Source organism: Dromiciops gliroides, chromosome 2 (genome assembly GCF_019393635.1).
Source record: "Dromiciops gliroides isolate mDroGli1 chromosome 2, mDroGli1.pri, whole genome shotgun sequence".
Lineage (NCBI taxonomy): Eukaryota > Metazoa > Chordata > Mammalia > Microbiotheria > Microbiotheriidae > Dromiciops > Dromiciops gliroides.
In genome coordinates, this window is record NC_057862.1 from 433317479 (window position 1) to 433343049 (window position 25571).

At 37.5% G+C, this 25571-nt stretch overlaps 1 protein-coding gene across 1 annotated transcript; it reads right to left on the minus strand.

Annotated features, from left to right (window-relative positions):
- Nucleotides 1-1288: 1288 nt before the first annotated feature.
- Nucleotides 1289-21560, minus strand: LOC122739044 (trichosurin-like). The gene is made up of 6 exons (XM_043980900.1): nt 21474-21560; nt 11280-11416; nt 5976-6049; nt 5158-5265; nt 2655-2756; nt 1289-1338 (listed from the first exon to the last, which is right to left on the minus strand). The coding sequence occupies exons 1-6, from the start codon at nt 21558-21560 to the stop codon at nt 1289-1291; spliced, it is 558 nt and encodes a 185-aa protein (XP_043836835.1).
- Between the last annotated feature and the right edge of the window lie 4011 nt (nt 21561-25571).

Genomic DNA, 25571 nt, shown 5'->3' on the forward strand with positions numbered 1-25571 from the left:
GCAAAGAAGAACATGGAAGTCATGTGCAAAGCATCCCAAAGATACAAAAATCAGAATTTACAAATTATATCACATAATAACTAAAATCCATATCTTGGCAATATGTGTTGAATCAGGGGGAGCCACCTAGGACTACTTGTCACAGTTCTGGTCCCATGATAGGTAAATTCCAGGCAACATCTAGACCTTCACAGCTCTAACCCAGCAGAAAAACAAAAAGGTATTGATAACTTGGAGAAGATTTCTTTGAATTTTTACCAATAATATTAAGATGATTTGGATGAGTTAATAAATTAATTCCAAGGTGGCAAAGGTAGGAATTAGTCTGTTTCCCCCAAAAAAACCCTATAACAATGAGACTTCAAACTGAGAGCCTTCTGAATCTCCACTTTTCATTGCTTGTCTTTGTATTTCCTTTGCCATTTGCCCTTACACCTGTTGTGATTATCAAAGTGTGATTGACGTCCTGTTTCCTGCTGGCAATTATGGTTTTTCCCAGTGAATTTCCAAAGAACTGTGCTTGCCTGCCCCATTTCATAATTTCATAAATGATCAACTCAAGTACCAAATGTGGCCACAAAGAAGAGATGAAAAATGTAATTCTTCCTTTCCTTCTCAGTAGAGATGGGGGACTGTGGTCAAGGGATAATGCATACACCATCATAGTTGGCTGATGTGTTAGTGAGTTTAGCTGAACTGTCCCCCCCCCCCATACTCTTTTTTCCTTAGTTAAAAAGTAAAGCTTTCTGGTTAGGGGATGGGAGGGGGGTGTATTAAAAATGAAGGTGGTGTGAGAACAAAAGACATCAATACAAATTAAAATTTCTTTTAAAAAGTCAATTGAGGGGGTGGCTAGGTGGCGCAGTGAATAAAGCACCTTCCCTGGATTCAGAAGGATCTGAGTTCAAATCTGGCCTCAGACATCTACTAGCCATGTGACCTTGGGCAAGTCACTTAACCCTCATTGCCCCCCCCCCCAAAAAAAAATAAAAAAAAATAAAGTGATAGGGAAACCCTGGTATCTTAAAAAAAAAAGTCAATTGAGCTCACTTCATGAACTTCACTCGGGCAGACCTTGCCCTTCTTCCTTTTCCTCTCATATCACCCCCCTATAACTTCTCAAATAAACTTTAGACACTTGGTGCAGAAGATATATAATTTATTGGGTGTTTACAGGAAAAGATCTAGATGCCTTAGGAAGCATATCAAATTCAGAAACAGAATTCTCTTGTGGTTTGGAGGAGAGATGGAAAGCAAGCAGAAATTTTTAACTCTGTTGATTATCCTTTTAGAATCGTTCTTGTGATGGGAAGTCCAACCAGTCTATGATGCTGCATCCTGTGGGGAAAATGATGAGGAGCTGGTTATTTGATGTAATTCCAGGATGGTTTAGGAGGTACTTGGAACACTAGTGAATAATTGGAATGCTGGACATAACTTTGGCCCATGATAAATTTATTAGGAGAGAGGGAGATGGAGTGACTCAGGAAATGATGGTGTTACCTAATTCTTATAACAGTGCTGGGGCATATAGTAAGCATTTAATAAATGCTTGTTGATGTTGATGTTGATGTTGAGAATCAATAGGAGATTCAGTGAAGCTACAGGGTGGTGGTAAAACCAGATATGTAACTGATAAAAATCCTTATTCTTTCAACTCTCAAAATTATATATTTTTAGGAAATTAAGAAGTGGGTAACAGGAATTGAATACAGGACTAACCCTCTAAACTTACCTTACACTTTCTTTTAATCCCTGACCATTTTACCCATCTGTTCACTGCCCTGAATCTACAGACTATACATCCTCACCCTAATACTCAACTTCTTCCATATTCTTACCGTAATCTCACTATTACTTTTAGTTGTGTCTCAATCTTTGTGACCCCATTTGGGGTTTCCTTGGCAAAATTACTGAAGTGGTTTGCATTTCCTTCTCCAGCTCATTTGACAAATGAGGAAATTGATGAAAACAGGGTAAAGTGACTTGTCCAAGGCACATAGCTAGTAAGTATCTGGGGCCAGATTTGAACTTAGGGAGATGAGTCTTACTGATTCCAGGCCTGGTCTTCTATGCCCTGTATCACCTTTCTACACCCTCTCTAGTCTCATCCATAAAGAGAAAAGGAAGGTATAGGCCAAAGAAGGTAAAAAAAGGAGAAGAAAGGAGAAATAAAGGAGATTTTATAGAAAGATGGCAGAAGTAATATCACTACACACAGAAAGATGATCTTAATCACCATCTATACTTTAAGCACTTGTTTTGTAGGTATCAGACTCACAGCTCCTAAAGTCTAGTAGGATCTCCCTACACTAAACCACATCTATCCTCCAGTTACACAGCTGGATCCCAGGTTACCCAACTATGTTTCTTAAAGGGATATGACATCCTAGGTGTTGAGGATAGCCTTAAGGTTAAGTGGCACAGACCTGCAGAACAACATGATCTTCATTAGATTTATAAATCATCACATGTATCTGGAGAGACAAAACAAGATGTTAATGATTTTTAAACAGTTCTACTCTGACATTTTATTCACCATATATTTCTATGCCATTGTAAGAGGCAATATCATTCAGAGTTCTTCCATGTCATAGAATTTTACCAGCAACAGAGTGAAATTAAAGAGAAATCAGCAGATAAGAAGGACTTACCATCTTTGGTCATGTCAACAGTATTTTCCTCTTTGAGTCCAAGTTCTGTACAAATATTCTTAAATGCAGTCTCGGCTTCTTCACTAACTTCTCCCGTCTTTGCTGTAGTAAAAGTGAGAGTAAAGATGGGTCTGAGTTTCTCATTATTCATTTGTGACAATGTAGAATGGAAGGCATCTGGATGACTTAGTGAAGGGTCATGGGGAAGGAATCAAGCCCAAACTGGGGTGCTCATCAGACAACTTTAGGGATGGGACATTGTTGCAGTATTTCATGGCCAGTTGGAAAGTAAGAAAGGGAATCCCCAGAGGGTTATCGAACTGACCTAAGCAGGAAACTGTAGGGTTTGCCCAAAATCTTTCATTAGTATAGATTGAATGTGAAAATTTCCACAGAGATCCTACTGTTTTGGTTTTTCCCCTCCTCATCCATTAATAGGAAATTACTTCATTACATTAGTGGCAAAATTAGAGCCATAAGACAGCTTAGGGACTGTCTTATCCAAGTGTGTAATATCAGGGGAAGAAGAATAAGGACTCTTTCTATCAATTGAGTTGGGGCAGGCTATGGGGAACCCTGGAAAGTCATAATCACTAGAGGGCCCACCAACTTGGAAATATATGCATAGTGTTAAGGATAGCATCAATATAAATAGGTGGATTCATGTTGGGGTTTATGTTTTTGTCCTTGTTCATACTTTTCTTCTGCAATGACTCTACTGATCAATCACAAAAATTTCTTGTCCTTATTATGTCCCAACCACTGTGATAACTACACACCTATGGCAAAAATACACACAAAAAATGCCTGGCTTCAAAGAGCTCATGGACTAATGGGAAGACAACCTATTAATAAATATGTATAGACAAGATACATATGGAATTGAAAGAAGGAAGGTAACAATGGAGGGGAATAGACAAGGAGCTGGGGGGACCAGAAAGACTCCCTGCAGGAGATGGCATTTGAGCTGAAATTTGAGGGACACCAAGAGTGTCAAATGGCAAAGGTGAGGAGGGAGACCATTTTAGGCATGGGGCAGAACTAAGGCACAAAGATGGGTGATGGAGTGGTGTGTGCAAAGAACAGCAAGTAGGGTCTGAAACTGCCTGAAAATATAGGAAAGGTTCAGGTTGTGAAGGATCTTAGATGCTAAACAAAGGATATAACATTTGTTTCTGGATGTAATAGGAAACCTCTGGACTTTACTGGGTGGAGGGGCGACCTAAGCTTTAGCAACATCATTATGTTGGATATATGGAAGAAGTACTGTTGTGGGGAGAGACTTGAGGCAGGAAGACCAATACAAAAGCTATTAGAAATAGTCCAGGATTCTAGGTACAAGTGAACAAGAGCACAGACTATGTGAGTGGAGAGAAAGGGAGATACATTGAAATTCCAAAAATGAAAATATTTGAAAACAAATTGCATGTGAGTGCATGTGATCTCAATGAGAACATTGAGAGTAAGGAGTCAAGAATGACATTGGGATTACAAGCCTGACAGACTTGGAGAATGATATGTTACTTGACAGTGATAGGAAAGTTAGGAAGAGGTGATTTTGTGGGAAATGAAATGAGTCCAGTTAGAGATTTACTGAGTATAAAATGTATACAGAACATCATGTTCAAGATGTCTAATACACTGATGGAGATATGAGACTGAAAACCAGGAGCAGGTGATCAAATGTGTCAAAGACTACAGAGACATTACAAAGGATGAGGATTGATTAAATTTGATTGAATTTGATAAATGATAAACTTTTGAAAACTTTGAAGAGGACAGTCTTATTTGAATAATAAAGTCAGAAGCCAAACTACAGAAGATTTAGAAGAGAGTGAGAGGAGAGGAAGGGGGAACATCTGACAAAGATATCCTTTTAGTTTAGCCAAGAATGGGAAGAGCAATAGAGGAAGATAGGTTTTCCCCTGAGCTCTGCCTCTTCAAATTCTATTTTAAAGTCCCAGTCTATATGGCACTTCTTCTAAGAAGCCTGCTTGAATTACCCTTCCACCAATTAGAGGTGATTACTCTTTCCTCTAAACTCCCAGAGCCCTATATTCTTTTCTTTCTTTGAACATTTTTCCTTTCTGCTTGCTTTATAGCTATTTGGATATATAGCTTGTCTTTATTCCTAGAGGATTATCTCCAAAAAGAATGTCTTCTTTTTATACCCCATAGTGTCTAACACAGTATTGTGTACACAGCAGGAAGACAAAAAATGTTGATTAAATGTAACAATGGATTTACCTTGTGCTAACAGGGAAAATTTTTTGGTAGCCTGTCTCTCTGCTCTGTACCCATGAGGATCTGGCTGCCTTCCTACTATATTGAAACGATCTCAGGAAGGTCAATTTTCTCTCCTTAGGAAGAGTTTCCTTGATTTGAGGCAATTCAGAGACAGGAATACGCACAACCAAAGATATCTATATTCTTTTTTTGCTCATCACTTCTTGTGGAATAAGAAAGGGAAGAAGGGTTGGGTAAAGGGGCATAGAATACATACTAAATAAATTGACAATCACAGCCTCCTTCCCATGATAGGAATTGTGTGCAACAAATATGACATAGTCATTCTTCTGTACAGAAAGATGAAGGTCATTTGTTCCATAATCTGTGAAAACATCATTACACAGTGGTCAACTTTTCAGTTACCATCAAAATTAGGGGAAAGGCTTGACCTTTCTATTAGCTCCCTTATCAACACCTCTGACCCTGAGCTAAACTTTTATTCTGTTCAGAAACCCTACTCAGAGTGCCTCCCACTATGCTCTTCCAGAATCATATGATGTTAGAGCTGGGGGGACCATGGAGGTCATATTGTCGAACTTTTTCATTTTATAGATAGGAAAACAGAAATTCAGAAAAGGGAACACCCAAAGATACATTGAGTTGGTTTCCATCTCAGTTATTAAATTACAAAACCATAGAATTGAAGGGTTGAATGTCTCTCAGCAGCTATCTAATCAATATGTAAGGGATATTATACATATCTACATACATATACATATATGTGTGTGTATCTATATCTATATCTATATCTATCTATCTATCTATCTATCTATCCTTATTGAAATTCATTATTCCACTAGGACCTATCACACTTGCTACTTCAAGATCAGTGTATAGAGGTAATGGGAGAAATGGGTATAATCTCAGGCATTATCCATAGTTTATACTCAGGAATTGGGGGATGCACCTACCATGACTCTCAAGCATTGTTTAGCCATTATAATTCCTGAACACACATTGTTTGCCTTGCTAATCATTGAACTCCTTCAAATTTCAAGGTTGACTAATATGGACATTCTCATTTATACTCACAATACACGTGGTATGCCCCCTTTGTATCTGTCTTAGCACCAACCATCATGATAGGAATGCACCGGTCAAATTTCCTGTAATTAAATTTTAGGATTACAACAATGCCTCATCTTTTTTATAATGCATTTTATTTATTTATTTTTTTTGTGAGGCAATGAGGGTTAAGTGACTTGCCCAGGGTCACACAGCTAATAAGTGTCATGGGTCTGAAGCTGGATTTGAACTGAGGTCCTCCTGAATCCAGGGCCAGTGCTTTATTTACTGTGCCGCCTAGCTGCCCCCCACATTTAAATTTTTTTAATTCATATCTATACCAACAACTCCTACTTTATCAAGAATTTAATTGATTATAAAACTTACTAAAAGTAAAGTTTCAAGCTTGGAATGTTTTACATGAAACTTTCCTAATTGGTGGAGAAAAGGATGATTAGAAACTGAACCCCAAAGTGAGAAGTGAAGTTGGCACAAGAGCTTTGGAAGGGGAAAATATTCTTCATTCCTTCAACACTTTTGTTTTCAGACTCTTTTTGGAACTCAATCTTTGCAGGAGAAGGAGAAAGATTCTCTTAAAGATATATGGGGCGGGGGGGAGGGGGAATCCAAGATGGTGGAGGAAAGATATTAAATACACAGAGCTCCTCATACAATCACCCCAAAAAGAGCAATGAAAGAACCCCTGGAGCAGAAAAACACACAAAAATATGGGCTGAGATTATTCTCCAGCTATAGATAGATTTCACGGGATCATGCTGGACCACGAGTAAAGTCTAACACTGCGATCATGCTGACAGACACACCAGACATGCTGCCAGAGAAATTTACGCTGGAGCCTCTGAATCGGCTACAGCACCAGTGTTCTTCTGGAGCTGAGTGTGTGGTCAGGTGAGAGGGCTGATCACCTGGATGTGGGGGAAGGGGGGACTGCAGGGGTACCAGTGGGACGAGGGAAGAATTTGTCTGTCCCACCCCAGTGTTGAACCAGGAAGAAATCCTGAGCTGCAGGAGGCTCAGGTCAGGGAGGGGCGGAGGCTCATCAAAGCTATGAACCACACCACAGAAAGCTTTGCTGTTTTGTTGTTTAGTAAGTAGGCTTGAGATTTCCTCTGAACCAGAGAAAGGCCAGGTAAGAGCAAAACCTGACCTCCCTCAAACCAATACACCTGAGACCTTCTGAAACTGGGAACAGGAGTGGAGCCAAGAATCAGCCCCCCTTCCCAGTGGAGAGTTTAAAATCAATTAAAAGATGAGCAAGAAAAGAAAGTTCAGAATTATAGAAAGCTTTTGCAATGACAAGGAAGATCAAGGTGCAACCTCAAATGAGGAAATCAACCACAGGGCCCCTACATCCAAAGTTTCTAAGAAAAATATGAACTGGTCTCAGGCCATGGAAGTTCTCAAAAGGGACTTTGAAGAGAAAGTAGGAGAGATAGAAGGAAGATGTAGAGAGAGGGAGGAAAGAATGGAAAGAGAAATGAGTGTGATGCAGCAGAGTCATGAGAAAAAAGTCAACAGCTTGAAAAACCAAAGGTAAAAGGAGATTTTAAAAGCTGTCTAGGAGGCAGCTAGGTGGCGCAGTGGATAAAGCACTGGCCCTGGATTCAGGAATTCCTGAGTTCAAATCTGGCCTCAGACACTTAACACTTACTAGCTGTGTGACCCTGGGCAAGTCACTTAACCCCAATTGCCCCCCCCCAAAAGCTGTCTGATGAAAATAATTGCCTGAGAATTAGGATTGAACAAATGGAAGCTAGTGACCTTATGAGAAACTAAGACACAGTAAAGCAAATCCAATTGAATGAAAAAATAGAAGGCAATGTGAAATATCTCCTTGGAAAAACAGCTGACCTGGAAAATAAAACCAGGAGATATAATTTTAAAATCACTGGACTACCTGAAAACCATGACCAAAACAAGAGCTTAGACACCATACTCCAAGAGATTGTGAGGGAAAATTGCCATGATATTCTAGAAGCAAAAGGTAAAATAGAAATTGAAAGAATCAACCAATCATCTCCTGAAAGAGATCTCAAAAGGAAAACCTTCAGGAATATTATAGCCAAATTCCGGAACTTTCAGGTCAAGGAGAAAATATTGCAAGCATCTAGAAAAAAAGAATTAAAATACTGTGGAGCTCCAATAAGGATAAAGCAAGTTCTAGCAGCTTCTACATTAAAGAACCAGAGGGCATGGAACTGGGACTACAGCCAAGAATCACCTACCCAGCAAAACTGAACATAATCTTTTAGAGGAAAAAATGGAATTTCAATGAAAAAGAGGACTTTCAGGCATTTGTGATGAAAAGACCTGAATTGAATAGAAAATTTGACTTTCAAATATAAGACCTGGAAAATCATAAAAATGGGCAAGGATGGGAATTTCTATCAACTGGGGAACAACTGAACAAATGATGGCACGTAATACAATGGATTATTACTATGCTGTAAGAAATGATAAAAAGGATGGCTTCAGAGAAACCTGTGAAGACTTGCATGAATTGACTCAGTGAAGGGAGCAGAATACAAAGAACAACCAACACAGTAACAACATTTTAAAAACAACTTAAAATAACTAATCAATGTAATGACCAGCCACAATTCCAGAGGACCACTGATGAATCAAGCTACCCATCTCCTGACAGTAAAGTGATAAAGTCAAAATGCAAAATGAGACATTTTCAGACAAGGTTCATGTCAGGATCTATTTTGTTTGACTTTACATATTTAATACAAGTGATTTATTTTTCTTTCACTTTTTTTTTTGTAGGGAGAAAGAGAAATCTTATGGGAAGGGGAGAGTAGCAATAGAGTTGATACCAAAGAAAAACTTGGAAAAATAGGTCACTGAAGCATTTCCAAAAATGTACAGAATAGTACAGAAGTCAGTAAGAAACACAGACAAGTAGGAAAAGTTTGAAAATAACATGCAGAATTTGTCACATATTGGGAGCAGCAAGCTATAAATTGTGCAGTTTCACATTAACACATACAAATCCTCTTTTTTCTGTTCTGCTGTGATTATGGAAATGCTTTTATTTAATCTTTGTTAGGTTTAAAATTTTTAAAAATGGCAGCATAACAGGATATAAAACAGAGGGGGAAGAATTTTACAATCTAAAAAAAAGATTATAGTCACAGTGTGTACAAAACAAACAAACAAACAAAAGATATATGAGAGGAGGGGGTAGCTAGGTGGTGCTGTAGATAAAAGCACTGGTCCTGGATTCAGGAGGACCTGAGTTCAAATCTGACCTCTGACACTTGACACTTACTAGCTGTGTGATTCTGGGCAAGTCACTTAACTTGCATTGCCCTGCAAAAAAAAAAAAAAGAAAGAAAGAAAGAAAAAAGAAAAATATGTAAGGGGAACTGGCTCTTCAGCATATCCCTGATTTTCTAAGTTGTCTATCTACATGGTTAGGGAATTTTCCCTTAGGGGACATTGAGGTTTCTTTCTTGCTTGAATGAGATCATAATGTCCTGCCATCAAAAGAATCTATTCACTCTTTTATGTTTTCTGTTATAACTTAATCTGTGGAACTTTTCTGATATCTGTTCTCTGCTTTAATAAATAGTCACAATTCACTATTTGTGATGGTCTTTTGTATAACTATCATTGAATAGATTTCAATCATGCCCATGGATATAACCTTCGGTTATGTTCTTCTTTTAAGATATAGTGGCTAGTAATGCTGTTTGAAGCTAAAAAAATTCTTTCCTTAGATGAGCAATATTGAGGACGGCAAATATATGTAATTCTAGACTAGTATTCCCCTTTCTCAGAGCAGAACAAAAAGGCCAGTCTCATTGCCCCTTCTCTTTCTTCCACTCTGGAATGGAATCAAAGTCTCTTGAGAGGAATAGGTATAGAGGAATAGGTATAGAATAGATATAGAAGTTCCTCATGAACTTCATTTAGAAAACCCATGAGGATATGCACGTCTTATATTGGTAGTACACACTATACATTAATGCCTATTTATTCAGGTCTTAAAATAATATTATGCATAATGATGACTCTGAAGTACCTTCTAACTCCAACAATATATATATATATATATATAGTGCATATGACGACTCTCATTTAGCCAGTATTGTATAGAGTAAGGAATGCTGTACTTGAAACCAAGAAAAACCTAGATTTGAATCCAGTCCATGACTATTACCAGCTATGTGATTATAGGCAAGTCCTTTAATTTCTATGAGTCTCTATTTCCTCATCTGTAAAATGGGAATGATAATATAGGTAGCACCTACCTCACAGAGTTGTAAAGCACTTTACAAAACTTGTTATAGAAATGATAACTATTATTATCATCTCATTATATAGTTTAAACAAAATTGTAATTAAATACATAATTTTTAAAGTGAAGGTAATATGGATTTCCTAATATATATTGCATACTAGTGAAAACATTAGTGTACTTGGAGTGAGAAGGCTAGGGCTTAGTTTCAGATGTACCTCTAGTTTCTGTGTAACCATTAGCTAATCATTTCATTTCTCTGATCCTCAATATAAAATGAGTAAAATAATACTTGTGCAAAGGGCCTCAGATTTTTAGAAGTGTATTGTAAAACTTATAGTGCTACATAAATGTAGTCTGTCATTGTTATTATCTTGTCTTCATAAACATCTGAGCAAGATCATTAAAAAAGACACTGTTGTCCCCATGAGTGGGGTATAACTAAGAGAATGACTAGAAAATAGGCCAGGTTTTTCTCAACTAGGTTTCATTCTCTGCTTGGAGTTGAGAGTCTGGGAGGACTAATTTACTTGCCTCTTTCTTTCTGCTATAAAGTCCACCAAACACTCCTGCTTCAAATGAAGAAGGCTGACTCCCTTACTGTTGCTGTGCCTGATATGACAGCAGTTCTCCTGCCTCTTTGTACTATCTCCACTCTTTTCTCTGTCCTCTTAGCAGAACTCTTTCTAAGATTCCAGTTTTGCCTTCAAGAGATGATTGTTGGCTGAACAGTGACTCAAGAAGGTTAGGGATAGGCAGAGGGGAAAATATGGCTTCCTTAGTTGGTTTTCATAAAGACCTCATATGCATATTTGCAAAGAATGACCTTTTCACATATGCCTTGGTCTGTACATTGCCTATTAGTGTATTTTTCCTCTCAAGGTTGTTCTTGAGGTTGCTTTTGGAACTCCCTGGGAGCTTCATCAGAAATTTCTGTTCCTGGGTCATACCAAGTTCAGACTGTTGGGGATAGAGATGAGAAAGGAGATGGGATGGGAGCCCAGAGCTGTGAACTTGGTTTTTGTTATCTCTTCCAAATTCACAGCATAACAGAGATTACTTACTTCATGAAGAAATGTCCGACAAGGTCACCACGTTTATGCTCGTTGATATTTCGAATGTAAAGTCTAAACTTCCCTCCCTCTTCAATCAGAGATGGGTCATCTGAGGTCAATCTAGCTGAGCGCCAGTCTCCTGAAAGCTGAAAAGGAAGATGAAGGTGAGAAATGTAGAAAAAAAACAATGTGGATTTAGGACTATGGTATTTTAGAGCTAGGAGAAACCATAGTCCAACCTCTTCATTTTACAATGGAAGAAACATCTGTCTACCCCAAAGAAGTATATCACTATGGAAATTTTACCTGTTACATGAATAGATTATTATTATTATTATTTTGGCAGGGCAATGAGGGTTAAGTGACTTGCTGAGGGTCACACAAGTTAGTAAGTGTCAAGTGTCTGAGGCCAGATTTGAGCTCAGGTCCTCCTGAATACAGGGCCAGTGCTCTATCCACTGCGCCACCTAGCTGCCCACATGCATAGATTATTAATGTGTATAGTGAAAAGTACACTAAATTAACATGTAAGAGATCTAGGTTCTAGACTTATCTTTGGCACAACTAAGTGTTAGATGATTCACAGCTTACTCAAAATTTCACTGTCTCTGATCACTCATCATGCAAATAGAGATACTAATACTGGTACTATCTGTCTTGGAGTTATTGTGACGATCACATGACATTTCCAATGGATTTAGTATTTCTCCTTCTCCTTGACATGACTGTTCAGTTGTCCAATTCTGAGTTGATCCTGGGTAGAATAAGGGCATGATTTTGCCTCAGCATCAAGAGAGGGACCTATTCTGGAAGGTTTGACAGCATCTTCCACTTACTGAAGACTTGGAGTGATTCTGGGTCCCTTTTCTGACTCAAATCTCCATGGACCTTCCTAAATGTCTACCCCTCCTTTTTAAAAAATAAAAAAATATATATTTATTTTTAATTTTCATTTTATTTAGAATTTTCTCTAAGTTACATGTAAAAAAATTAAAAAAACAATTTTTCACATTGATTTTTTAAAACTTTGTGTTCTAAATTTTCTTCCTCCCTCCCTCCTCAACCATCCCTATGAAATTAATCAATTAAATACGTCATACATGTGCAGTTATGCAAAACATCTTCACACTTGTCAGGGTGTGAAAGAAAATAGACAAATTGTCTTTAGAAAGATGCGCTAACAAATAAAACTACACTTCAATCTGCATTCAGATACCATCAGTTCTTCCTCTGTTGATTCATTTTTCATACATCCTTCTGATAACATCCTGCTCATCATTTCTTTCAGTTACTATTGCTAACTGTATTACCCTCCATCTTAATTCTCTCCCCTTGATATTTACTCTATTTTCTATCTTCCTACACCCTATTCCTCCTCAAAAGTGTTTTGCTTTTTACTGCCCTCTCCCCCAATCTGCCCTTCCTTCCTTTGCCTCTCCCCCACCCTTATCTCCTTCTCCAACTTTCCTTCAGGGCAAAATATATTACTATACCCACTTGAGTGTGTATGTTATTCCCTCTTTCAGCCAATTTTGATGAGAGTAAGGTTCACTCACTCCCCCACTCCTTCCCCATCTTCCCCTGCATTCCATAAGCTTTTTCTTGTTTCTTTTATGTGAGCTTTTTTTCCCAAGTCCACCTGTCCCTTTCCCTTTCTTCCAGTGTATTCCTCTTACCCCTTAATTTTATTTTGAATATGTCATCATGAGTCAGCTAGGTGACACAGTGGACAAAGCACCAGCCCTGAACACAGGAGGCCCTGAGCCCAAATCAGGCCCCAGACATAAGTCACCCCACAAAAAACCATAATAAAAAAAAATAAATGCTTTACAGATATCATCCCTTCATATTCAATGCATACCTGTGCCCTCTGTCTAAATCTATTCCTTTCAGCTGTCCTAATACTGAGAAAGTTCTTATGAGTTTGAAGTATTATCTTCCCATGTAGGAATGTAAATAGTTTAATATTTTAATATCCCTCATGATTTCTTTTTCCTGTTTACCTTTTTATGCATCTCTAGGGTCTTGTATTTGAAAGTCAAATTATCTATTCAGTTCAGGTTTTTCATCACAAATGCCTGAAAGTCCTCTTTTTAATTGAAGTCCCATTTTTTACATGAAAGATTATACTCAGTTTTGCTGGGTAGGTGATTCTTGGTTATAATCCAAGTTCCTTTGCTCTCTGGAATATATTCTATGCCCTCTGGTCCTTTAATGTAGATGCTGCTAGAGCTTGGGTTATCCTTAATGTAATTCCACAGTATTTGAATTCCTTTTCTTCTAGCTGCTTGCAATATTTTCTCCTTGACCTGGGCTCTCTGGAATTTGGCTATAATATTCCTGGAAGTTTTCCTTTTGGGATCTCTTTCAGGAGGTGATTGGTGAATTCTTTCAATTTCTATTTTATGTTCTGCTTCTAGATTATCAGGGCAATTTTTACTGACACTTTCTTGGAAGATGATGTTTAAACTCTTACTTTGGTCACTGTTTTCAGGTAGTCCAATGATTTTCAAATTATCTCTCCTGGATCTATTTTCCAGGCCAGCTGTTTTTTCAAGGAGATATTTCACATTGCCCTCTATTTTTTCTCATTCATTTAGATTTGCTTTATTGTGTCTTGGTTTCTCATAAAGTCACTAGCTTCCATTTGTTCAATCCTAATTCTTAGCCAATGATTTTCTTCAGAAAGCTTTTGTATCTCCTTTCCCATTTGGCTTTTCAAGCTGTTGACTTTTTTCTCATGACTCTCCTGCATTGCTCTCAATTTTCTTTCCATTCTTTCCCCCATCTCCCTTAATCTTCCTTCTATCTCTCCTACTTTCTCTTCAAAATCCCTTTTGAGCACATCTATAGCATGAGACCAATCCATATTTTTCTTGGAAGTTTTGGATGTTGGAGCTTTGATTTTGTTATTATCTTCTTCTGAGGGTGTAATCTGGTCTACTTCCCCCCCCCCCAGCTTTCTATAGTCTGCTACTTTCTTTGACTACTCATCTCAACCCGGAAGAAGATGTCTGATTGAAATTAGATTCTCTATGGTTGGAAGCTTGATGTGCCTGTGCCCCTCCCCCACTGGGCCACCACCACTAGAGTCTGCCTACTGGATCAGAACCTGGGTGCTTTGCCCCAACTCCCGCAGAGGCTGTAGCAACTTCACCCCTGCTAACCTCTGAACCTCCTCATTGGGCCACGAGCTGAGCCTCAGAAGAAACTGCTGATGCCAAAGACTCCAAGTCCCTGTCTGTTCCAGGCTGGGTCCACACTGCACGTTCTACTCTCACCCTAGTAAAACAGACCCTTCTTGCCGACCCTCTAAGCTGTCTTTGGCTGGAAAATTATTTCAGCCTGTCCTTTTTGCAGGTCTGCTTCTCAAACAATTGTCCTATGGCATTATTTGAAGGGATTTGGAGTGGTTTGAGGAGAGGTCAGGGAAGTCACTGCCTTTTCTCTACCATCTTGGCTCTGCTCCCTCTATCTCTCCTTTTTGACTGGATATAAAATATCATCTCCAAGCATGGATGACTCCATGGCATATGATTCCAGAGTATGTGGCAGTTATAAAGTGTAAGACTTATCACTTGAATCCTATAGGCAGCATGACTTTTAATGGTGCTTTCCAAAGAAAGTACTGGTCCAAGCACTTCATTTACATAAAAGTGCTTTATTGCTTTACCTTCTAAAAGAATATAGATTGTGAATTTTCTCTGTCTTGAACTTCTGTGGGCAGAGGCAAGATGGTGGAGAGAAGCCAGGAAGCTGCCTGAGCTTCCCCCTGTTTCACTCAAAAACAACATTAAATCAAGTCTCTAATTAGCTTATGGAACTACAGAACCTACAAAAAGACAGAGAGACAAAATCCTCCTACTTGAGATAATTTAGAATATTTCAGGAAAGGTTGGTCTCACCTGGGAGATAGGGGAGTGCAGCTCAGCTGACTCACCAACTCACTGCAGCTTGACACAGCTGAAACTCAATGCAGCTGCAGCTGGACACTGCTGAGAGTGGTGCAGCTGAGAATGGTGCAGCTGAAAGTGTTAAGAAGCTTGTAACCATGACCCCAGTGCCAAAGTAACCAACTTCATCTTTATAAGTTTAAAGATAGACTATGATATGAGTAAAAACAAAAAAGGACCTTTATCATTGACAGCTTCTATGGTAAAAGGGAAGAACAAAACTCAAACTCATATGAATTTGTCAAAATTCCTACAAGTGAAGACTCAAGTGGGAAGATGATCTTATCTCAATATCAAAAAGCCTTTGAAGAGCTCAAAAAGGCTTTTAAAAACTAAATGAGAGAAATAGAAGAAAAAATGGAAAAAGAAATGAGAGAAATGAGGGTTACTCTGGAAAAAGAAGCACAAAAATTTACTGAAGAAAACAATTCCTTAAAAAATACAGTGGGCTGGGGGCAGCTAGGTGGTGCAGTGCATAAAGCACCAGCTCTGAATTCAGGAGGACCTGAATTCAAATCTGGTCTCAGACACTGGATACTTACTAGCTGTGTGACCCTGGGAAAGTTACTTAACCCTCATTGCCCCACAAAAACAACAATCACAAACAAACAAACAAAAATACAATGGGCCAAATGGAAAAAGGAAGTGAAAAAGCTTACTGAGGAAAATAATTCCTTAAAAATTAAAATTGGACAGATGGAAGTTAATGACTACATGGGACACCAGGAATCAGTGAAGCAGAATCAAAAGATTGAAAAAATAGAAGAAAATGTGAAATACCACATTGGAAAGACAACTGACCTGGAAAATAGATCCAGGAGAGATAATTTGAGAATTATTGGGCTACCTGAAAGCCACGATCAGAAGTGTCTAGACACCATACTCCAGGAAATTGTCAAGGAGAACTACCCTGATATTGTAGAATCAGAGGAGAAAATAGTTATTGAAAGAATCCACTGATCACCTCATGAAAGAGACCTCAAAAGGAAAACTCCAAAAAGTATTGTAGCCAAACTCCAGAATTATCAGATGAAGGAGAAAATACTCCAAGGATCCAGAAATAAATAATTTAAATATCATGGAGTCACAGTCAGGATTGTACAGGACCTGGCAGCTTCAACATTAAAGGATCCCAAAGCCTGGAATTTGATATTCTGAAAGGCAAAAGAGCTTGGATTGCAGCCAAGCATCTATTTTCCAGCAAAACTGATTATTCTCTTTCAGGGGAAAAGATGGACATTCAATGAAATAGGGGACTTCAAAGAATTCCTGAAAAAAAAAAGACCAGAACTGAACAGAAAATTTAATCTCCAAATACAAGACTCTAGAGAAGTATAAAGAAGTAAACAAGGTGGGGGGGGGGGTTGTTCAGTGAGGTTAAACTGTTTACATCCCTATGAGGGAGGATAATACTTTGAACTCTTTGGGATCTGTATCTCTATTAAGGTATTGCTATTAAATTGACTTTGATGTGATGATATAAAGAAACTTAAGGGACAGAATAAAAGTAGACTGGGGGAGCAGAGGAAGGAGGAGGTGGAATGGGGTTAATTACATCCTATGAAGAGGCATAAAAGAACCTATTACAACAGAGGGAAAGAAGGGAGGGGTGAGCATTGTTTCAATTTTACTCTCATCAGATTTGGTTCAGGGAGGGAATAACATGCATTTCCATTTGTATAAGGAAACTTTGCTCCCTCTTTAAGGAAGCAAAAGGGGAAAGGGAAGAGGGTGGTATTGATAGAAGGGAGGGCAGAATCAGGGGAAAAAGGAAGGGCAGCTGATAAAAGGGAGGGCATATTGAGGGAGGCAGTGGTCAGAATCAAAACACTGGTCAAGAGGAATAGGGTGAAAGAAGGGAAAAAGTACAAACAAGGGGAAAAGAGGATGGAGGGAAATAAACAGTTAATAATCTTAACTGTGAATGTGAATGGGATGAACTCTCCTATAAAACAGAAGCTAATAGAGTAGTGGATTAAAAATCAGAATCCTACAATATGTTGTTTACAAGAAACACATTTGAATCAGAGAGATACACACAGAGTATAGGTAAAAGGTTGGAGTAGAATATGTTATGCTTCAGCTGAAGTAAAAAAAAAGCAGGGGTACCATAGATAATAAAGTAATATCAATACTATACATGTATGCACCAAGTGGCATAGCATCCAAATTCTTAGAGGAATTAAGTTAAATGAGTTAAAAGAGGAAATAGACAGCAAAACTATACTAGGGGGGATCTGAACCTACTCCTCTCAGAATTAGAAAAATCTAACCACAAAATAAATAAGAAAGAACTTAAAGAGGTGAATAGAATGTTAGAAAAGTTAGATATGATATATGTCTGGGGAAAATTGAATGGGGATAGAAAAGAATATAACTTTTTCTCAGCAGTACATGGCACACATGCAAAAATTGGTCATGTATTAGGGCACAAAAACGTCATATTCAAATATGGAAAGGCAGAAATAGTAAATGTATCCTTCTCAGATCATTGATGCAATAAAAATTACATGTAATAAAGAGCCATAGAAAGGTAGACTGAAAATTTATTGGAAATGAAATAATCTTATCCTAAAGAATGAGTGGGTTAAACAGCAAATCATACAATCAATAACTTTATCCAAGAGAATGACAATAATGAGACAGCATACCAAAACCTATGGGATGTAGCCAAAGCAGTGCTTAGGGGAAATTTTCTATCTCCAAATGCTTGCATGAATAAAAAAGACATAGAGGAGAACAATGAATTGGGCATGCAACTAAAAAAGCTAGAAAAAGAACAAATTAAAAATCCCCAATTAGATACTAAATTAGACATCCTGAAAATCAAAGGAGAAATTAATAAAATTGAAAGCAAGAAAACTATAAAATGAATCAATAAAACTAAGAGCTGGTTTTATGAAAAAAAAAACCCAACAATAAAATAGATAAATCCTTGGTGAATTTGATTTAAAAAAGGAAAGAAGAAAACCAAATTACCAGTATCAAAAATGAAAGGGGTGAATTCACCACCAATGAAGTGGAAATTAGAGGAATAATTAAAAGCCAGTTTGCCCAAGTGTATGCCAATAAATTTGATAATCTAAATGAAATGGATAAATAAATATTTACAAAAATACAAATTGCCCAGGTTAACTGAAGAGGAAATAAAATCCTTAAATAGGCCTATTTTAGAAAAGGAAATTGAACAAGCCATCAATGAACTCCCTAAGAAAAAATCCCCAGGGCCAGATGGGTTTACAAGTTAATTCTACCAAACATTTAAGAACAATTAATTCCAATACTATACAAATTATTTGGAAAAATAGGTGAAGAAGGAGTCCTACCCAATTCCTTTTATGACACAAATATGGTGTTGATACCAAAACTAGGCAGAACCAAAATAGAGAAAGAAAATTACAGACCAATTTCCCTAATGAATATCAATGCAAAAATCTTAAATAACATATTATCAAGGAGATTACAGCAAGTGTTCACCAGGATAATACACTATGACCAAGTGGGATTTATACCAGGAATGCAGGGCTGGTTCAACATCAGGAAAACTATTAACATAATCAACCACATCAATAAGAAAACTAACCAAAATCATATGATTATCTCAATAGATGCAGAGAAAGCTTTTGACAAAATACAGCACTCATTCCTATTAAAAACACTAGAGAGCATAGGAATAGGTGGAGCTTTCCTTAAAATAATAAGCAGTATCTACCTAAAACTATCAGCAAACACTACATTTGATGGAGAAAAGTTAGAGGCATTTCCAATAAGATCAGGGGTGAAACAAAACTTTCATCCTTTGATATGATGGTATATTTAGAGAATCCTAAAGAATCAACTAAAAACTGCTTGAAGCAATTAACAACTTTAGCAAAGTTGCAGGATATAAAATAAACCCACATAAATCATCAGCATTTCTACACATGACCAACAAAGCTCAGCAGCAAGAGATAGAAAGAGAAATTCCATTTAAAGTAATGGTAGACAATATAAAATACTTGGGAGTTTACCTGCCAAGACAAACCCAGGAATTATATGAAAACAATTAAAAAACACTATAAAAAAATGACAATTCTACCTAAAATAATATACTTATTCAGTGCCATACCAATCAGACTACCTAAAAATTATTTTATAGAGTTAGAATAAATGATAACAAAATTCATCTGGAAGAACAAAAAGTCAAGAATATCAAGGGAACTAATGAAAAAATACACAAGAAGGTGGCTAGCCTGTAGCAAATTTGAAGCTATACTATAAAGTGGCAGTCATCAGCACTATTTGGTACTGTCTAAGAAATAGAGTGGTGGATCAGTGGAATAGGTTAGGCACAGGAGACACAGTAGTAAATGACTATAGTAATCTACTGTTTGATAAACCCAAAGACTCCAGCTTCTGTGAGAGTAACTCAGTATTTGACAAAAACTGCTGGGAAAACTGTAAGATAGTGTGGCAGAAACTAGGCATAGAACAACATTTTACATGGTATACCAAGATAAGGTCAAAATAGGTACAAGATTTAGACATAAAGGGTAAATTAGGAGAGGAAGGAGTAGTTTACCTCTCATATCTATAGAGAGGAAAACAATTTATGTCCAAAAAAGAGATAGACAATGTTATGAAATGCAAGATGGATGACTGATTACATTAAATTAAAAAGGTTTTGAACAAACAGAAGCAATGCAGCCAAAATTAGAAGGGAGTCAGAAAGCTGGGAAACAATTTTTACAGCCAGTATTTCTGATAAAGGCCTCATTTCTAAAATATACCAGGAACTAAATCAAATTTATAAGAATGTAAATCATTCCCCAATTGAAAAGTGGTCAAAGTATATGAATAGGCAATTTTCTGATGAAGAAATGAAAGCTACTTATTGCCACATGAAAAAATGCTCTAAATCATTATTGATCAGAGAAATGCAAATTAAAACAATTCTGAAGTACCACCTCACACCTATCAGACTGGCTAACATGACAAAAAAGGAAAATAATAAATGTTGGATAAGCTGTGGAAAAATTGGAACACTAATGCATTGTTGGTGGAGCTGTGAGCTGATCCAACCATTCTGGAGAGCAATTTGGAACTATGCTCAAAGGGCTATGGAACTATTCATACCCTTTGACCCAGTGGTACCACTGCTAGTTCTGTATCCCAAAGGGATCAGAGAGGAGGGAAATGCACCCACATGTACAAAAAATATTTATAGCAGGTCTCTTTGTGGTGTTGAAGAATCATAAATTGAGGGAATGCCCTTCAATTGGGGAATGGCTAAACAAGTTGTGGTATATGAATGTAATGGAAGGCTATTGTGCTGTAAGAAACAATGAGCAGGAGGAGTTCAGAGGAACCTGGAAGGACTTACATGAGCTGATGCTGACTAAGAGGAGCAGAACCAGGAGAACACTGTACATAGTAACAGCAACATTGTGTGAACAATGGTGATAGAATTGGCTCTTCTCAGCAATGCTATGATCCAAAACAATTTCAAAAAACTCATGATAGAAAATGTTCTCAACATCCAGAAAAAAGTACTGTGGATTATGAATGCAGATTGCGCCATACTGTCTCTACTATTGAGCCATTTTTTCCCCATCTCTTTTGAAGTTTTTCCCTTGTGCTCTGATTCTTCTTTCACAATATGACTAATGTGGAAATATGTTTAATGTGATTGTACATATATAATTGCTTTCTGTCTTGGGGAAGAGGGAAGAGGGAGGGAAGGGAGGGTTGGAGAAAAATTTGGAACTAAAAATCCTATGAAAACAAATGTTGAAAACTATCCTTACATGTAACTGGAAAACAATAAAATACTCTTTAAAGTCTACACACATTTGAAAAAGAGTACATACATGCAAGCTAACATGATATATGGAATGGGCATAAAAGCCAGGATGTCTATGTTAAAAATCTAGATGTGAAAGATGATGGCTGTATGATCCTGGGTAGATCTCTTTATGCTCTAATCAACTGCCTAAATCTCTAAGTTGTATTTAAGGAGAAGACCTACATTGGGAGACAGGATTTCCTCACTGGGGAGTTTTCTATACCCATAAAATCACAAGTGCAGTCCCTGTCAGAGCCATCTGTGTAAACACACCCACATACATACAGGCATTTCAGATTTAGAACTGGCTTCAAATATTCCCACGTAACAATAATCTCAGCACAAACTGTTTTTCTTACCCACGACCTTGAAAATGCTCCCAGACCACCCCACTTTGCCCACTTCTGGTCATTCTCACTCATTTACACTTTGTTCAGCATTCTCAGCATTGCCATGGTGGGCCTGGAGGATGCAGAGCAGGGACAGTCCCACAGCCAGCAGCAGAAGCTTCATTTTGGTTTCAGCAAAATCTAAGAGAGTGAAATGCTGATGGATGTTCTTGACTTTCAAGTCAGTTGCTCTTATACATGATTTTGAGGTGGGGTGACTGCTGATGTGGCATTACAATCCTTCCACCTAATCCCAAGAAGATACTTTATTCACAGATTGTTCAGCCAATAATTTTCCACTAATCATATTTCTCAAGGACAATAGGGGTCATGTGTCTTTTGGCATCAACATTTTTACATTTCTGAAATGAGAATTCCCAAGAACAACAGTCATTGTAATGATATGCCAAGTTCCTGAAATCAGTTCTCCATCTAGCCTGAGGTTCATGTGTCATATAACTGAGCCCTCTGTGTAATAATAGCAACAGGTCATTCTACTGATCCTGAATGACCATGGTACAAGGATTTGGGTGAGTCATTATGGGACAATTGCCAAAGATAAAGCAGGGCCTCCACTATGAGGAAATTTACAATCCTGTGATGGGAATACATCTGCAATGCTAGACTCCTGAATTCTACATTCCATCTCCTTTGCCTGGGCATTCAAGACAATTCCCGAAGAATTGTGAATTTTCCTCATCATTACCTTCCAGGAGCCTTATCTTCCACAAAACCTCAACTCAAATGCCACCTTCTTTATGAAGCTAGCTCTAATTTCTCCTAGTTGTTATTAATTTCCTTCTTCAAACTACTTTGTATTTACTTATAGGTTTATATTCTGCTTATCTCAGGAGAATAGAAACTCCTTGGAGTCAGGAACTATTTAGGTTTTGACTTTTTACCCTCACTCCATTAATACAGTGTCATGTACATAGTAGATACCTAATGAATGTTTTTTAATTGAATAAGATGGCAACATTCTGAGCCCCTGATATTTGTACAAGGAAAAAGAAAGTGGTTGGGGTTGATATTTAAGGGTAATATAGATGCATAATATTAAAGCCAATCCAGTGACAGTAAAGTGATAGGAGGTTGTTACTTTTGGTGAGATTTTAAATGATAAGCAAAGAATTTCCAATTTAATTCATTAAGTAATGGGTGTCACTGAAGATTCTTGAGTGAAGTGATCTTATCAGATCCATGCAAAAGAAACAGAGGAGTCATTCTAGGGACAATCACCCAGGAGTATTATGGCCTTAAACCATGCTAGAGCATTTAAAGATCTATCAGGTCCCAGTGAAGGGACAGTTTATGTAAGATCAACATTAATGGTGTAACAATTGGAATGACACCACCTGCTGGAGACTTACTGTAGAAGAGTTCCGCCCATGAAGCGAAGGTCTTTGAGGGCAAGACCAGGAGTCTTTTCTTTGGCGTCAGGAAGTGACGTGGGCTAGTGGGAGGAGGAAGGAAGAGACTGGTGCTCGGTCTCTCTCTTTCCTTTGGACTCTGGTGGAGAGCGGAGCTAGAAATGTGCTCTCCCTTTAATAGATAGGAATCTAGGCCTTTCTCTCTCTCTTTACCAAATTCTTGTTTTCCTTAATAAATGCTTAAAAGCCTAACTCTTGCTAAAGCTTATAATTTATTGGCGACCACTCATTAGATATTTTAGACAGTTTAGCTAGAATTTTAACCCTTAACAATGGCATGATGAGAGGCTACAAGACACCTTCCTCTTGTCATACTGAATTCATTTGTTACTACCTCTTAGTACCATAAACCCCAGATTAATCTGTCAAGGCCTGTAAGGCATCCTTACTTTTTCATTCTCTTGCCTATCTCTTTACTGTCTTCCTCACCTGTGGAATTTGAATATTTTTAATGAAAGTATCATTGGAACACAAAGAAGTGACTTCTCCATGGAGCAGAGTATCCTTGGATTTCAAACTACTCTAATTTTTAAAAATAATAGCCCTACTCTAACATAAAATACTCTCTCTTATCCTTCTATCTTCACCAGGATGCAAGTGTCACAAAGTGAAAATCTCTTTCATTTCTCTATTTTCATGTTTCAGTTAAGGTAAACAACAGTCAGGGAGATGTAGAAGTGTCTGGCCCCTGATGAATTTCATCTGTCCCTGCTACCCACACAATTATGACATGAGCCAAGTCAATCATGAATAAGACAATAGAGAAATTTAAATTATATATATATATATATATATATATATATATATATAATTTAATCATATGTCAACATAACTCTTTCCTCTTCACCCTTTCTATTTGCCTTGTTAGTTATTGTTTAGTTTGGAGGTTCTTGTATTGAAGGAAGCAGTTGCATATCCTGAAGGCCCAGAGTAGCCTGGGCATGGCTTTCATTCTTGAATTGATTCTAAAACCTGGGGATGCAGAATCTTTGGTCCCTGAGTCAAAGTTTAAACTATCTATGAAAACTAGAATAGTTATGGAGATAATCATGAGGTTAATTTTATTCAGTTGTGTTTGACTTTACATGATCCCATTTGGGGTTTTCTTAGCAAAAATACTGGAATTGTTTTCCATTTTCTTTTCTAGCTCATTTTGAAAATGAGTTACTGAGGAAAACAGAGTTAAATAACTTGTCCAGGGTCACGCAGCTAGGAAGTGTCAGAGGCCAGATTTGACCTCAGAAAGTTGAGTTTTTCTGACTCCAGGCCCGGTACTGTGCCACCTAGCTGCCCCCATAATTTCAACATTTACAAAGCTGTTTACATAGCCCTATGAGATAGGTAGTATCAATATTACAATGCCCACTCTACAAAGAACAAACTGAAATTCAGAGAGTTTAAGTGAAGAGTTTCTAGTCACATAGCAGTGTTTGAGCCTTTTGAAATCAGGTTCTATGTATCCATTTCTATTGTTCTTTCTATCCTATGATGCTGCTATTTATAATTGGTTTTTATCACTATATTGGGTTCCTGAAATCAGTTGTTCTTACTGTATATAATTTGAAAATTAATTGCTTAAACGTGCATTTTTATCAATTTTTGTTGACAGCTTCATTAGTTCCATTTAGTCCTACTGGTCTTGTTTATGATTTGTTTTGCATGAGTGACCAAGGTGGTTATGGGAATTAAAAGCAAACTTGTCCTCTTGTCACATCCAGGTTCAATATTGTTCTGTAATGCTAAATTCAATGATCATCATCATGCTAATGCAGGCATATGATAATATTTGAAGGAAATTTTTGTTCATGGTACAGGCAAGAGATGATATTGAAAGATTCTGAGTGTCTTACTCCCTTAGAGTAGGAAAAAGGCATTTCAAAAGAGACTTAAAATGTAAGTGGCTTTTTTAACTACTTGCTAGGTGGCTGACTAGGACCTACTTCACACAAGAGTCAAATATATTACCTAAATCTAAAGGCTAATGAGTGGGTATGTTCTATATAAAAATTTGCATTAAACCTTATAATGAACAGAAAGAAGCACAGAACATCAGCATATTACTGGAGATATCCAGCAGAGAACAATGTGTTCATGTTTCCATAGGATATTAATGTTTTCAATTTTGGATGTGATGGTTTATTGAAGTTAGACAATGTCAGGGAACTGATGTGGAGAAACATGGTTCATGAAAAGTCTTTGTTTTCCTTTTGACTGTGTATAAGAGACAATACAGTGTAATGGATATGGAGCTGGCTAAGTACAGTGCCTAGCATATAGTAGACAATAAATGTTTATTGAATGATTATAATGTATAACCTATATCAGATTGCTAGCTGGCCTTGGGAGAGGAGAGGTAAGGGAGGGTGGGAGAAAAATTTGGAATTAAAAAAAAAATCTTTACATGTAATTGGAAAAATATTTAAAATAAATAAAATTAAAAAATAAATGTTTATTAATAGATGGATTTTCAGGTCCAGACTCTGACACACACTGGTTATGTAATTTTGAGAAAGTCACTTTACCTCTTAGTGGCCTACGCAAATTTATAAAACAATAAATTGCAGAAAATTGGGAGAGGGAGGGGCAACTCACTGATTAGTTTCCTTTACTACTGAAATCACAGGTTCAGACAAAAGTATTGGAGTACATAAAGAGCCTATGTGGTCAATTTGTCAGTGCTGAGACTGCCTATGGTCCTTATGTTC

Bases quoted from the DNA above. Each gene is read 5' to 3' on its own strand.
- LOC122739044 (XM_043980900.1), bottom strand. From the start codon at position 21,560: ATGAAGCTTCTGCTGCTGGCTGTGGGACTGTCCCTGCTCTGCATCCTC. The intron at 6,050-11,279 runs GTAAGTAATCTC...ATTTAATTACAG, and splicing joins GTCGGACATTTCTTCATGAA to GAAATTTGACCGGTGCATTC. The intron at 2,757-5,157 runs GTATGTATTCTA...CTTTTACTACAG, and splicing joins TGTGATTGTCAATTTATTTA to CAAAGACGGGAGAAGTTAGT.